The sequence below is a fragment of the Lacerta agilis genome, chromosome 6 (genome assembly GCF_009819535.1).
Source record: "Lacerta agilis isolate rLacAgi1 chromosome 6, rLacAgi1.pri, whole genome shotgun sequence".
In the NCBI taxonomy this organism is placed as follows: domain Eukaryota; kingdom Metazoa; phylum Chordata; class Lepidosauria; order Squamata; family Lacertidae; genus Lacerta; species Lacerta agilis.
In genome coordinates, this window is record NC_046317.1 from 73,174,061 (window position 1) to 73,187,389 (window position 13,329).

The 13,329-nt window shown below is 44.7% G+C and overlaps 1 protein-coding gene across 4 annotated transcripts; it reads right to left on the reverse strand.

Moving 5' to 3' along the window:
• Window positions 1-462: 462 nt before the first annotated feature.
• BLCAP (BLCAP apoptosis inducing factor) lies at window positions 463-12,712 on the reverse strand. Of its 4 annotated transcripts, none has more exons than XM_033153422.1 (3): window positions 12,587-12,711; window positions 9,478-9,609; window positions 463-2,706 (listed from the first exon to the last, which is right to left on the reverse strand). In XM_033153422.1, the coding sequence occupies exon 3, from the start codon at window positions 2,602-2,604 to the stop codon at window positions 2,341-2,343; it is 264 nt and encodes an 87-aa protein (XP_033009313.1). In that variant the 5' UTR covers window positions 2,605-2,706; window positions 9,478-9,609; window positions 12,587-12,711; the 3' UTR covers window positions 463-2,340. The 4 variants fall into 4 exon arrangements, 3 of the variants coding, with proteins under 3 accessions (XP_033009313.1, XP_033009312.1, XP_033009314.1); XM_033153421.1 differs by having other exon boundaries at window positions 463-2,740; XR_004426894.1 differs by lacking the exon at window positions 463-2,706 and adding an exon at window positions 4,383-4,471 and having other exon boundaries at window positions 12,587-12,712.
• Between the last annotated feature and the right edge of the window lie 617 nt (window positions 12,713-13,329).

Genomic DNA, 13,329 nt, shown 5'->3' on the forward strand with positions numbered 1-13,329 from the left:
CCAAAATGTCACAAAATAGTGAGCACACATTCATCAGGGTGAATGTCAAGCAAAGTGGGGAGCAGAGAGGGAGAAAAGCCGCTTGGTGTTGAAGCCATAGATCATTTCAAACAAATAGTTTTGAACTCCACCGCCTCCACTAGCTTGTAAAAACATCTCTTGCAGCTAAGAATGCAGCTCCAACAATAGTAATAGAAAGGGTTGCCAGTTCCCAGCTGGATCAGTTCTTGTGTGAAGAAAATTCCAGTATCAGATATAGGAGCTCAGTAAGTCAATCAGTAGTGTAAAACACAGGACTTACCCATATATACAAGTTCCAAAGACTTGCACATTAGCTGTGTTATTCTACTAAGGGGGGGACGGGACCCAGTGAATACTTTGGGGTTCAATGCACTAAAAGCAGCTTCATCTTCACCCCAAATCCTCATCCCATCCCAGTTCCCAAATGGTGTTTTCTCTCTCTCTTTTAAGCCGTGTTGTCATCTAGCCTGGCTGCTGCCACTTTCCCCAACTATCCTTTCCACTGTAACCTCCCCTCTGGTTTCTTGTTTATTGTTTCCCACCTCCATTCCAATTTTATAGTTCTGCAAGCACTGACATAGCCTAGGTGATAAGTTATCCCCCCCCCCAAAAAAAAAACACTATAGTGCTTTCTGAACTCAGAAAAATGGTCATCAAAACACTTTGTGAGAAGGGTCAGCAGGTCAGTGTCTGAACTGCCACATGAAAGTGAATAAAACAAGAGCTTTGAACTCTATTCTTTGCTTTGGCTTCCAAACAAATTGTCCTGGGAACAGAAGCGGGCAGGGGCAAGAGGAGTTAAAATGCTGCAAATCTGAAGGCCTTAGTCCAACGAGAGTTACTGCATCATAAATGGCACTAGTCCACAGACCAAAGTTTATAAAGCTTTATTAAACCTGTTGAACAGCTGTGCAATGAACAAAAAAACAAAAACAAAAAAATTCTCTGTGGAGGTTTCACGATTGGTTTCTCAGTTCCAACTCCCCTGGAAAGAAAAAGCATTTTCAGCAATGCTCTTCCAGGGAAAGATTGTGCAGAGCTAAACAGGTGGCAAAACAAGAGCATAACCTTGAAATGTTATCCCAAAAGTGTATGCCTGCTTCCCCCAAAGGACTAGCTTATGCTTCAGTCAAACAAACGTTTGCTAAGGAAGAAACATATATATATATTTCTGGAAATTACTGATGTGCAAGTGAGTGAAAGCCTGGGGGTGGGGATAAAGCTATGATCCAGGCATCACCACAAAAAGGTTTCCCAGAACCACATGAAGAGCTGCAGCTTAACCATTAGTTGCTTTCTTCCTCCCATGCATTCATGCACAGGCTCATTTACTTATGATGAGTGATAGTAATAATACTATTGGCCTCAAAAGGAAAAAAAAGAAAGAAAGAAAAGCAGCAAGTCACTCATGTGACAACTCCAATCCAGTATCCAGAAGCAGCCCATACCTCTCATGTCAGGCTTAGCACATACAAGTTTCTCTACTTGCATTTGCCGTTTGCCTTTTCAGGTTAGAAACACTGAGAGCTTAAAAGTCAACAGTAAAAATAATAAGAGGGATCCTGAAACATTACAACAGAGCATGCTTCTTTTCCAATTCAAGACCACTGGTAAAACTGTGGATATCTGGCTGGGTGGGGTGGTGAGACATGCTCCAGTGCCTGTGTAGTAAAAGTGGCATCATGACAACTCTGAGATTTTTGAGCTATGATCTATGCAGATAAGTATTTTGGAAAGGACTCAGGCAGTGCACACATTCCAGTTTGGCCTGCTGTGATGAATCAGCAGTCTCCTGGCTCCAACAGCTTTTAAACTTTATTAGCCATTTGCAAATCCCCCCCCCCCGATGTTCGGAATGAGGAACACTAGCTCTTTATCAAAAGCAAAATGGAGAGAAGGCATTCCAATTTCAACAGGATCAGATGACACATGTTCCAGAGTACTGATGGCTGCATCCTCAACTAGGCAAGGAGTGAGACCACTCCGGCATCAGGCAACACTCAAAACGTCTCTTCACCACCAAGTCAGAAATAGGACCAAACACAGGTAATACAGGGCAGGAAAAATGGGGTGGGAAAAGGCCACCCACCAACTGCTCTGTTTCAACCCCAGGACAACAACGTTATCACCATATAAACAGCTTTTGTAAAATTTTACAGGCAGATTGTGGAAGGGCAGGTGATCATGAATGAAACACTTTAATCCAGACATACAAACGGGTTGCTTGTACTCTAATCACATGCCTTATAACCCTCCTTCCCATAAAACCGTCCTTTTAAAAGAAAAAGAAATAAGGAGCTTGCAACCAGGTGGAGGGTTTTAGGTGCCAACCACATTGGGATCATGAGCAGAGTCCGGCAGCTGGGAGCCAGAGCAGTGATACAAGAAACAATTCCCCCAGCAACTGTAGCAGATGAGGAACAAGGCGGCCAAGAAGACCAAGGCACAGATTGTGCAAGGTTTCCGCTCCAACAGAAAGCTCAGTAGGTAGAAGCCCATGAACACTGAGTGACTGAACCACAAGGCTGGGTTGAGGGGCTTTGGGATGAGGAGAACAGGCAGTAACCACTGGAGGCAGTACATGGTGTCTAGCGATCAGGGCGTCACAGTGATGGCAGCAATCCAAAACGGCAGTGTAAAATGTCTCCTCTGTGCATTCAAATCTTCCAGAATCAGATGAGCTGACTTCATAAAAATGTGTGGTGATATATGAGCAAGTCTTAACAGAAAGGTGGAGGGGAGGGGGGAAAAAGAGGGGACAAGTCAGCAAGTTGGGTATTCCAGATGTTTTAAATTTGCATTGTGTAGTAATCCAACCCAGCTCCCCAAACCCTACTGTGGTTTTCACACTCCAAATCCCAAATCCTCATTCCCCCAGCTGCCACTTCCCTGGGTCCATGCAATCCCAAGCTCTAGTGCAGGGGTCAGCAACCTTTTTCAGCCATGGGCCGGTCCACCGCCCCTCAGACCACGTGGAGGGGCCAGAGTATATTTTGAAGGGAAAAAATGAACCAATTCTTATGCCCCACAAATAACCCAGAGATGCATTTTAAATAAAAGGACATATTCTACTCATGTAAAAACACACTGATTCCCAGACCGTCCGCAGGCTGGATTGAGAAGGCAAATGGGCCGTATCCAACCCCCGGGTCTTAGGTTGCCTACCCCTGCTCTAGTGGTTCCTTCTTGTAGCCTATGTGGGAAGAGACAGAAGATGCATGAATCAATTGTGGCATCCTTCTATCTCATGTACTACAGGTGATTGTCACAGGTGTTCCTCTATGTAGTTTGAGAACCATTAGGTCAATTTCATTCTACAATGTTGTCAGTACTTGAGAACACAGCATCTGAACACACACAACAACTGAATTCATTCACACACACTCCTCTCTCTCCCTTGCTCACACAGACACCGCAATAAAGTTGGAACATGAAAAGATCAGCACATCTTCAGAGTTCTTCTTGATTTTATTTTCTTCATATTTCGAGACCACTGTTATGCTACATTGGCCAAGTGTGAGAGCCAGCAAGTACAGTGGTACCTTGGTTCTTGAACTTAATCCATTCCAGGAGTTCGTTCAACTCCCGAAACGGTTCAAAAAGCAAGGCACGGCTTCCAATTGGCTGCAGGAGTTTCCTGCACTCGATCAGAAAAAGCAAAACGTTCGCAAACTGGAACACCCACTTCCAGGTTTGCAGAGTTTGAGAGCTGATTTGTTCGGGAACCCAGTCATTCGAGCACCAAGGTACCACTGTATCTGGTTCAAATCTTGCCTCAGTCTTGAATTCACCAAGTTGCTTGCCCAATGTTACTACCTCTCTGACTTTGTTGTAGGGACCGCTGAAAATGTATATGAAGCACTTTCAACTAGTGACATTCCCTATCAAATATGTTTAGTGGGTAAACCAGAGATTTGTAGAGCCATGATTATGAACCCTACATTCTTGGCCATTTATATCCAGAGGCACTTCCTACTTTCAGACACCTTTCACTGCCCTCCCCACCCTCAAAGGCTTCTTGCCTTCTCCAGATAAGCTGCCGCTCTCAGTCATCATTGCTCCATCTACAAACAGGAGGCAGAAACAAGAGAGTTGGAAAGAGAACTACTGAAAAAGCACAGTTCAAATAATACACAGCGCCCCCAAAGGCTATGGCCACTGCAGAGACAAATGCAAAGCAAAGCCTAGAACTCCATGCCCTGTCACTTGAGCTTCAGACAAGAGGAAGCAACAATGTTTTTGCATTATGAATGTTGAGCAACTAAGAGGAAAACTTACTGTAGCCCTTCCAGCAACAGCTAATTGTTAAGCAAGGAAGGAAAAGAATAACTCTTTATTTTATGAAGGCCAACCGTAGGAAAACAGAGAGACCAGGATATTCTGGGCTCAATCCAGGTAGATTTTCTATATATACTCCATTGTGAAGAATTTGTCTGATGTCACTTGCTTGCTGGGAGATCCATAGAAGAGGATAATCATGGACTGTGTCTAAAGTACTTCAGTCTGAAGGAATAAAAAACTTTAAATGACAGACTAATCAAGAAGTGCTCTCTCTTTTCTTTCTAAAAAAAATGATGTACAGCTCAACATAAAGGCAAAGGTTAGCCATAAATTTGTAGAATCTAGGCAGTGAAATTTTCCCCACCCAGGGATGGAGTCAATTTTCCTTTATCACGTATGTGGCATGAACGAAGGCAACAAAACATGGCAGATCAGGTTGTACAGCCTTCTCAATGCATGACCTTAGTACATCACACATACCAGCACTGTCAACAACAAAAAAGGAATGACAACCCATCCCACAATTAATTTAACTTTAACCATAATTTAATAAACCATAGTTTAATAAATGGGGTAGCTTAATAGGATGGTGACACAAGACAGGATTTTCTCAGTAGTTTTGTGCAGCATTGTAGAACTCCCATCCAGGGGAAATTCAACTATCTCACACGTTTATAAGATTCAGGTGCCAACTGCAAACGTATTTCTTTGTCTGGGCTTGGAACACTATGCATTGGACTCTACCCCAGCAAAGTTTTATTGTCCTTGTACTGTTTTTAGTTCTTAATATAGATTTTTATGTTTTATTTATTGTTTTATCATGTTTGTATTTTATGCTTGTTGTTAGCCAGCCTGGGTTCCCATGGGAGAAAGGGCAGGATAGATGAACAAACAACAATATTGTTCAGTTGTTTGAGTGCAAATATTGTTTGGGTGCAAAGTTGTCATCATTAATTTAACATAGCAAAGTTACCAACTTCAGGAGAAATTTTATAGTGCTCCTTGACAGTGGCTTTCTTAACGCTAGTCATAACAAAACATGAGAAACACATGGCAAAATCTGCCCAAGATTCATTTGTAGGTAAGTAGCAAAACACTGTTTGTGAATATGGATTTCTCCTTTGTGGCAGCAAAGAGTGCCTCTCAGGAGCACTGAGAGAGAGGTGACAAAGAACTAGCAAAGAGATGCAATGCTGTTTCCCTTAACTCTCAGTTGAAAAGCTATCATACATGGCTCTGTTGAGCTGTGCAGTATTATGCACATTGCCATGGAAACATCAGATAAGACTAGCTTGAGGACATCTGACGATCTTGTAGAATCCTACTCCGCTGACTACATCAAATACCTTGCTAAGATCAACAGAACTGAGGTAGAGTGGCTTACTTTGTTCTCTGCATTTCTCTCATAGCTGGTGCTGACAGAAGATCATATTTATTTTTGATCTGCTTGCATAGAAGTTGGACTGTGCCTACCAAAGCACTAAAGCACAAAGTTACTGAGTACCCTCAAAAAATCATTCTGGCAAATACTCTCCCTACGGTGCAAATGAGAAGGATTCCAACACAGCATGATGTTAGAACCACATGTTCAGTAGAACTACTTCTTTCCTCCAGCAGCAGAACTAGTCATAATGGACTGTCTGACATTTCCACTCCCATGAACCTCAGCTGTAATACCACTCTTCCCAGGTACTCTCTCTCTTGCCCAGGACTCCATGAGTTGGCTGTTTGTACTATCATTCTTCATATGTGCAAAGTATATCTGATTTGAGGGCTGTCTTGAGATACATCTTTTTCATAAGAACATAGTCTGAAGTAGTTTTCTACTTGTGAGATGCAGCTGCTTGTTCCTGTAGATCATGCTGCTATCCAGGGTCTGACAGGCAAGAGACTGCTGAAGTGGGAATGAGAGTCTGCCATACGTTACATGACTGCTCCCCAAATCAGAAGCAGTTTATATATGATATAGGCTAATCCACTACAGATTTATACAGCATCTAAAATAAATGCTTTCTATACTGCACTTTTTCTTGGCTTGAGTGTCTTGACCAGGCTGTATTATTTCCCTTAGCATAAGACATTTTAATTTCAGTAGGCTTTAAATCAGTTACTTCTAGTCATCTTGCCAAAAACTGTCCACCACTCTCCCATATATGCTGTGTTTAGAGAAAGGAAGACCCACAGCTCAGTGATACAGCACATACTATGCATGCAAAAGTTCCATGTTCAGTTGCAGACATATCGCGTTATGAAAGGGTTTTTGACAATAGGGTGGGGGAAGGCCTTCCACCTGAGACCCTGGGGAAGCAATGGTATCAGTGTGGATGATACCAAGCTAGTTGGAACAATGGACTAACTTAATGCAAAGCTGATTATATAAAAGGCGCAAGGCACACCTTCAGGTTTAGATCTATACAGCTTTCCAGTATGGAATAAGGTCAAAGGGCAAACATGAGAATGGAAAAAGTTAAGAGTGCAAGTGCTGTAGGAGAAGTAAGAAATACACTGAACAACCACATCTCCTGCTAATGCCAAGATCATGGTGATGCTAGGTGCCACCACGATAACCTTTGCCAATTGTCACTGATATTGCCTATGCTATGTTGGCCAGCACATATTAGGGCTATGACTTGCATTTTAATCAAACCCTTCCATTCAAATCACTGAGAAGAAATTATATGATAGTAGATGTCCAAGCTCACACAACTGCAATAGCATCAAAGTACAAGAAACTGAAAATGGCAATTTTAGGCTTCTGTCTCAACGCTTATCCCACCATTCCCCAGAACCACTTCTCTATTTCCCTTACCATTTAGAAGCAGTTACATGCCAACTACATGAGAGCAGCATGTGGGAGTGATATGGAACAGGCTGTCGCCAGCCCTCTCACAGAGTCCCCCCACTCAATATCCATGAGGAAAGAGAAATTGAGGATTGTGAAACTAACCATGCTTGTTGATTCCAGATTATCTGGAAAAGAGATACAACGAAAACCCTAAAAAGCGACATCCTGTTCACTTTCAAAACACACACAAATCCAGTTCAGCACTTTCAATACTTTAATGTGGAAACAATAAAAAGATCACTGTTTTGCTGATAACTAAAATTATTCTCTGCTGGCTTGATGAAAGAAATTAGGATCTTCACCTTCATGCACCATTAATATATACAACTGATGACAGGAAACAACTCTGTCAAAACAAAATTCAGCCACTTGGAATGTGCAAAGGACAGAGCCGCTACAGCCCTCAAGTAATTCCTGTTGCTCCAAAAATTATTATCTGAACAAACCTTGCTGTTCTTATGCAGCTTGTAAAATAAATAAAAAATAAAAAACACTAGCAATTGTAGCTGGGGGCCACTTATTAAAATCTACCACCAAGGTCACCTGGACTGTAAGTAAAGTATGTTTAATACTAGCAGGGGTGTAGACAAGGTAGATAAAAGCATGCTCAGCTTCATCATAAATGATGTCTCTTTCCCTGCTGCTTCCATTTACCTATTCTCTTTGGTGAGGTTTCTGGGAGTCATGTCACTCTGAGATTACCCGTAGCCTTTACTACATTCTCTCTACAGGTTTTCATGTCAGTATACTTCAATTAGCAAAACAAGATATTCAGCCTCAAAGGTTTCCCCCTTTTTCCTTTAGCAATTGCATTCTTAGAAGTTTAGAGGATGCTGTTTTACTGTGACAACCACACAGTAAAAGACCGAGATTTCAGAAAAAGCAGGAAGAACAATTATGGGTGCAAGATGTGGACTTTAATACCCAAATAACTGTTCTCTAATTTCTATGAACTCTAAGGAAAGATAGATCAGTAGTTAGTAAAGCATTCCTTCTAAAATAAGGGCATCGTGTTATTCAGCAATATAAACTTTTTGGATAAAAGAGAACAAAAACCTGTATTAACCTGCTTTGCAATTACAGTGAAGTATCTATCTTGAGAGACTTTCTTCACCAGATACACCTCAAAGGGAACAATGGAGAAATGCTTAGAATCCTATGGGCTTTATACCAAGATTGACTTCAAGGCTTTATAGGCAAGCTGAAATTTCCTTTCACATTTTCCCCATTTATACAGTAGCAGCTGACAGTGGCATAATGCAAAGTAGTTTACCTGTGTCAAAATGAATGAAGGTAAGCTAATGGGCTGGCACAGGTGGAGGGAAAATAGAGAGATTTGTACCTCCAATTTGCTTAGTGTGCTTGCTGGCTGTGGGGGGGGTAGCATTGTAGTTGGATGCAGAGGATTGATGGGAGGAACCAGTTGGGGAGCCACCAAGGGAAGAAGGCTCTGAGCTCAGGGAGTGGTGGTGGGACAACGATAAGTGGTCAGAGGGAGAAGACTACGGTAGGAAGAGAAGGTGTCAGTAGCTGAATGGGTAACAGGGCTTAGCGAGCTGGGGGAGTCTGTGGCAGAATGAAGTCAAGAATCAGTAGCTAAAGCTGGTGAGTGGGAAGAGGGAGGTCAAGAGGCAGATATGAGTCAGGCTGGTGAAGAGTTATGGTTGTCTCCCTCTCCTACTGCAAAAAGCTCCCTTCCCCCTCTGTCTCCCAGAACCAGAAGAGGGCTGAAAGGGGCAGAGCAGCGACAGGATGCCCACAGGTGCAGTCTCCAACTGCTTGGAAAAAACCCTGAAGAGGAGCAAACTTAAACGGCTGTGGGGAAGCAGGGACTTTCAGTCTCAACAACTGCTTTAATGGAGTAAGACCCACGGGGAATGAGTTGCTGTGCTCGTTAGGCCTGACACTTAGCCAAGTCTGTGGAGATAATGTTTTTCCTAATAAAGAGTTAGCTCCAAATTTGAATTGTGTTATTTACTGGCCGGCTCGCTCTGTGACAATCACCAGCAAAAGAATTGTGCTATCAAAATAGGCAACTGGGTGCTCTCCAAATGTTGTGGACCAACTCCAATCCCTAACTCTAGGTATGCTATCTGGGACTGATGGGAGTTGTAGTCCATAACATCTGGAGGACACATTGACCACCACTATTTTTTTTTTAATGTGCTGCAGTCTTTAGCAATCTGATACTCTCCAGATATTTTGGACTACAACTCTCATCAGTCCCAGCCAGGATAGCACACATCTGGAGAGCACCAGATTGCTAAAGGCTGATTTACTGAATGTGTTAAGCGCATGCATGGTTCAGCAAAAGTGCTGCTTCAGAGTACCTCAGGAGGAGAGAGACAACTGTTACACAATTGTCAACTTCAACCTGGCATCCAAGGAAGAGATTTTTGCAGGCTGATATACTTCTGTGCTGAAGAAGGTCACTCGGGGGAGGGTGAAAGAGGCAAGGGAAACTGCAAGAGAAAATATACAAAGTAAATGTAATTTAAAAACTGACTGAGAATTGCACAAGCATGGAAAGGAGATTTCTCCTCAGAAAGGAAGTAAAGCAAACAGATTTTTAATTTTTTTTTACTCTATAATAATAAAGAATTGCTACTGAAGTGCACTACAGTATGTACTTTGTTCATCCTCAGCAACTTGTGCGGTGGACAAGCCTCCCTCTCCACCTGTTTTAAAGAACCAAGTCTGAAAAAATATCACCAAGGATGTTTATGATGGAGAGAATCAAACTTGAATCTCCCAGGTTCAAGCCCACCACTTCAAACTAAACTGTCTTGTGTGGCCTCTAGAATTTTCTTCCAGTTACCGGTATCTCAAGCAGCAACATTTTAGACAGCAACTCTTGTACAGTATAGGCTTCAAGCTGTTTATCCATCATATTTGCATAGAAGCTATACACGTAACTAGCTAAAACACAGGTACCACAAAATGAACCAATATGGAATGAAGATGTAGCAGAAAAGTTATTTCATGCTTCTTATGTTTCCAAGAAAGCATTAAGACTTACCAGCCAGAGAACTAAAAGCCACATGTTACCCTAGTTGCATAAAGCTGTTTGCCGCCATTCTGCAGTTAAAGGAAAATTTCTTCCTTTAAGATCTTCAGTGCTTTTGAACAGGTGGGGGCACTAAAAATGTTTTCTTATTCCCAACCCATTATATACCTACTGAGCCACATACACACTCTGATGAGAAGAAAAAGTACTCAGAAAATGAGGTAGAAGCAAATCTAATATCCAGTGAGCTCTTCAATTAGGTCTTCATTATTGCAAAGGCTGCCAAAATCAAGGCTTGCCTTGACTCCAGAAAACACAGGAAAGTTTTACCAAACAGATTCTGTCATTTCTACAATCCATTTAGTTTTGAAGTATTCATACTTTTAAATATTTGGTGCCAACTGTGCATGGAGCCCTAAACAGAACATATCGACAGTGATCAGAAAGGAAGTTACTATGCAGAAGGACAATAACTTATTGGGGTGGGGGCCAGCAGCAGCCAGTGTAGTGGAGCTATGGAGCTCAGCACTGGTGCTGTTGCAGTTTATCTGGACAGTGCTAGGGTGAGGCATGACAGCAATGAGGTTGGGGCTACACAGATGCATTAACAAAGCTATGCTGGTGCTCCCATCAGTTTATCTGTGCAGCTCAGACTAGCTGTCATTCTGCCCTATGTCCACACCAGGCATAGGCAAACTTGGCCCTCCAGATGTTTTGGGACTACAACTCCCATCATCCCTAGCTAACAGGACCAGTGGTCAGGGATGATGGGAACTGTAGTCCCAAAACATCTGGAGGGCTGAGTTTGCCTAAGCCTGGCTCACACCACCCAGGTAAGGTGCAGCGACACTGGTGTCAGGACGGCAGGCAGATCCACCACACCAGCTGCTACTGGCAGTGGCGGGGGGGGGGGGGTTGAGAACTTGCAGCCCTTGGCCTAATGCCATGCATGCATGGCCATGAGAGGGGGAAATGGGGAGAGGAGGAGGGAGGATGGCAAAAAAGAGAAAAAACAGGGCAGAGGAAAAGAGAAGAGTGGTGCCACACCCACTATTCATTCAGGCCCGCCCACTATTGGCATTTACGGTAGTTTCTGACAGATCACACACATTGGAATTTGGTCAACTGAAAAAAGACTCACCACTCTTGATTTAATGAGTAATATTTTAGGATTAGGCAAGTACTGCTACTTGGCAACGTCAGACCATGGTCTTCTAGTGATAGTACACCCTCTTCCTTTCATCACTGCCCTGCCAGATGCCTCTAAACAGCACACAGGGAATATATGAAGATGTTGCTCTTCTCCAGCACCTGGCACATCAAGGCTCCATTTAACTATCATGGCCTACAGGCATTGACGAACCCACAGGTTTGTCTATTCCTTTTTTTAACCATTTAAATACACCTGCACAAACACACACACCTTAAAAGTTACAATTTAATTTGTGTTTTAAATGAAATCTAGGCAGCTGTAGTATACTGGCATGCTGCTGTTAATCTTACTCCCCATGCGAGCTACTTGAGCCATTTCTTTTGAATGGGAAAGCAGCATTTAAGCCCCAGTCCTTCATGTCTTACAGCCCCTTCAGATACTACTGGAACTCCCAGCAACACTGATTAATCACCTACGCTGGCTGGGGGCTGATGAGAGTCCCAATAACCTGTGGAAGGCCACGAATTCTTCACTAGATAGAGAGCGGGCTTAATAATCCAAGCGCACAGCGGGGAATTCGATGTGCCAGAGGTTGCTAACCTGTGTGTGGCCCTCCAGATGGTGCTGAACTCCCAATTCCCACCAGGCTCTGTCAGCCCATTCAAGGGGCCAGGAGTCCACAGGGCAACGACACCTGGAGGGCGCACCACACCTGACACGAGCCGATCATCACTTTTAAACAGCCAAAGGGGGGGGGGGAGGGCAAAGGAGCAATTCATCTGGTCCACCCCTGAACACGCCGCATGTCAATTTTCACTGGACGCAGAGCGGGCGGAGAGGGGGCAGGATCGGCGCCGCCTGGGCCGTGTCCGGCCCACACCTGTGGACACGGCGGAGCTTCCAATGAGCTTAAAGGAGGCCTCGGTTGAAAAACACTAATGGGGGGGGGGGTTTGAGGGGGTGGCGCTGCCTTGGGGCACAAAAGACGAGGCTGGGGGGTGGGATGGGGAGAAACGAACAGAAAGGAGGCAGACATTCAACGGGGGGGGCGCTGCGGATTCCTCACCTCCCCCCACGGCCGAACCCTCCCGGGCTCCTCGTTGGGTTTGGGGAAAACGGCACTTCCCCACCCCCACCCCGTGATCTCCGAGGGACGGTTCCACCCCCAGAGCTGACGCGGGGAGCAGAACGACCCCGACAGGAGCTGCCCCCTCCTGCCGCCACTACCCGGAGGACATTCCCTCAGGCGCCCCTTCTCCGTCCCCCTCAGCCGCATTACCTGCGCTCCTCGCCATAGCGCTGCCTCGCCGCTGGGCCGCTCTCCCTCCCTCCCTCCCCGACGCCCTCGGCTCCGTCTCTGCGTCTGTCACTCCCCGCAGGACCCCTCCTGCTCTCCAACTGCCCACTCAGGACCAGAGGCGGGCCGCCCGCGCCGCTGCCTCCTTTCAAAGCGCAAACAGCGCTACGCACCCACTCCCCTTTACCGAACGGCTGGGCGGCCAGGTTTAAAGACGGGTCTTATTCCATCTGGCGAAGCGGCGCCGGCTCAACCGTCCCGTTGTGTTTGAAACAGGCATTGCAGTAGACAGCCCCTTCAGTTCGGCTCTAGCCTGTCGGCGTAACGGCGCGGAGCGGGCCTACCAGCCGGCTCGACAGTTCCACAATGATGAATATGCAATAAGGGGGCGGGGCCCGGACTTGGTTGCCGGCAGGAGGCCGAAGTTGGTTCCTCGTGTTTACACGGGTGCGGAAGCAGTAGCCTGCGTAAGCAGCCAAAGTTTCTCCTCCCGGCGCTCCCATAAAAATAATTTTGTTACCCAGAGGCTGAGCCCAGGATGGATTCCGACCGCTTCAGGACGCAGGCATAGATGGTGCTTTTGAATGCTTCTTTCAAATTATTATTTTTATTAATTTTCCAAATTATTACAAATCAAACCGATTTACTTTAATACAATTTCTTAAAATCAGGTTTCCCGCTCCTGCTGCAAACATAGGTTGATCATTTCCTCTCGTAGCCGCATC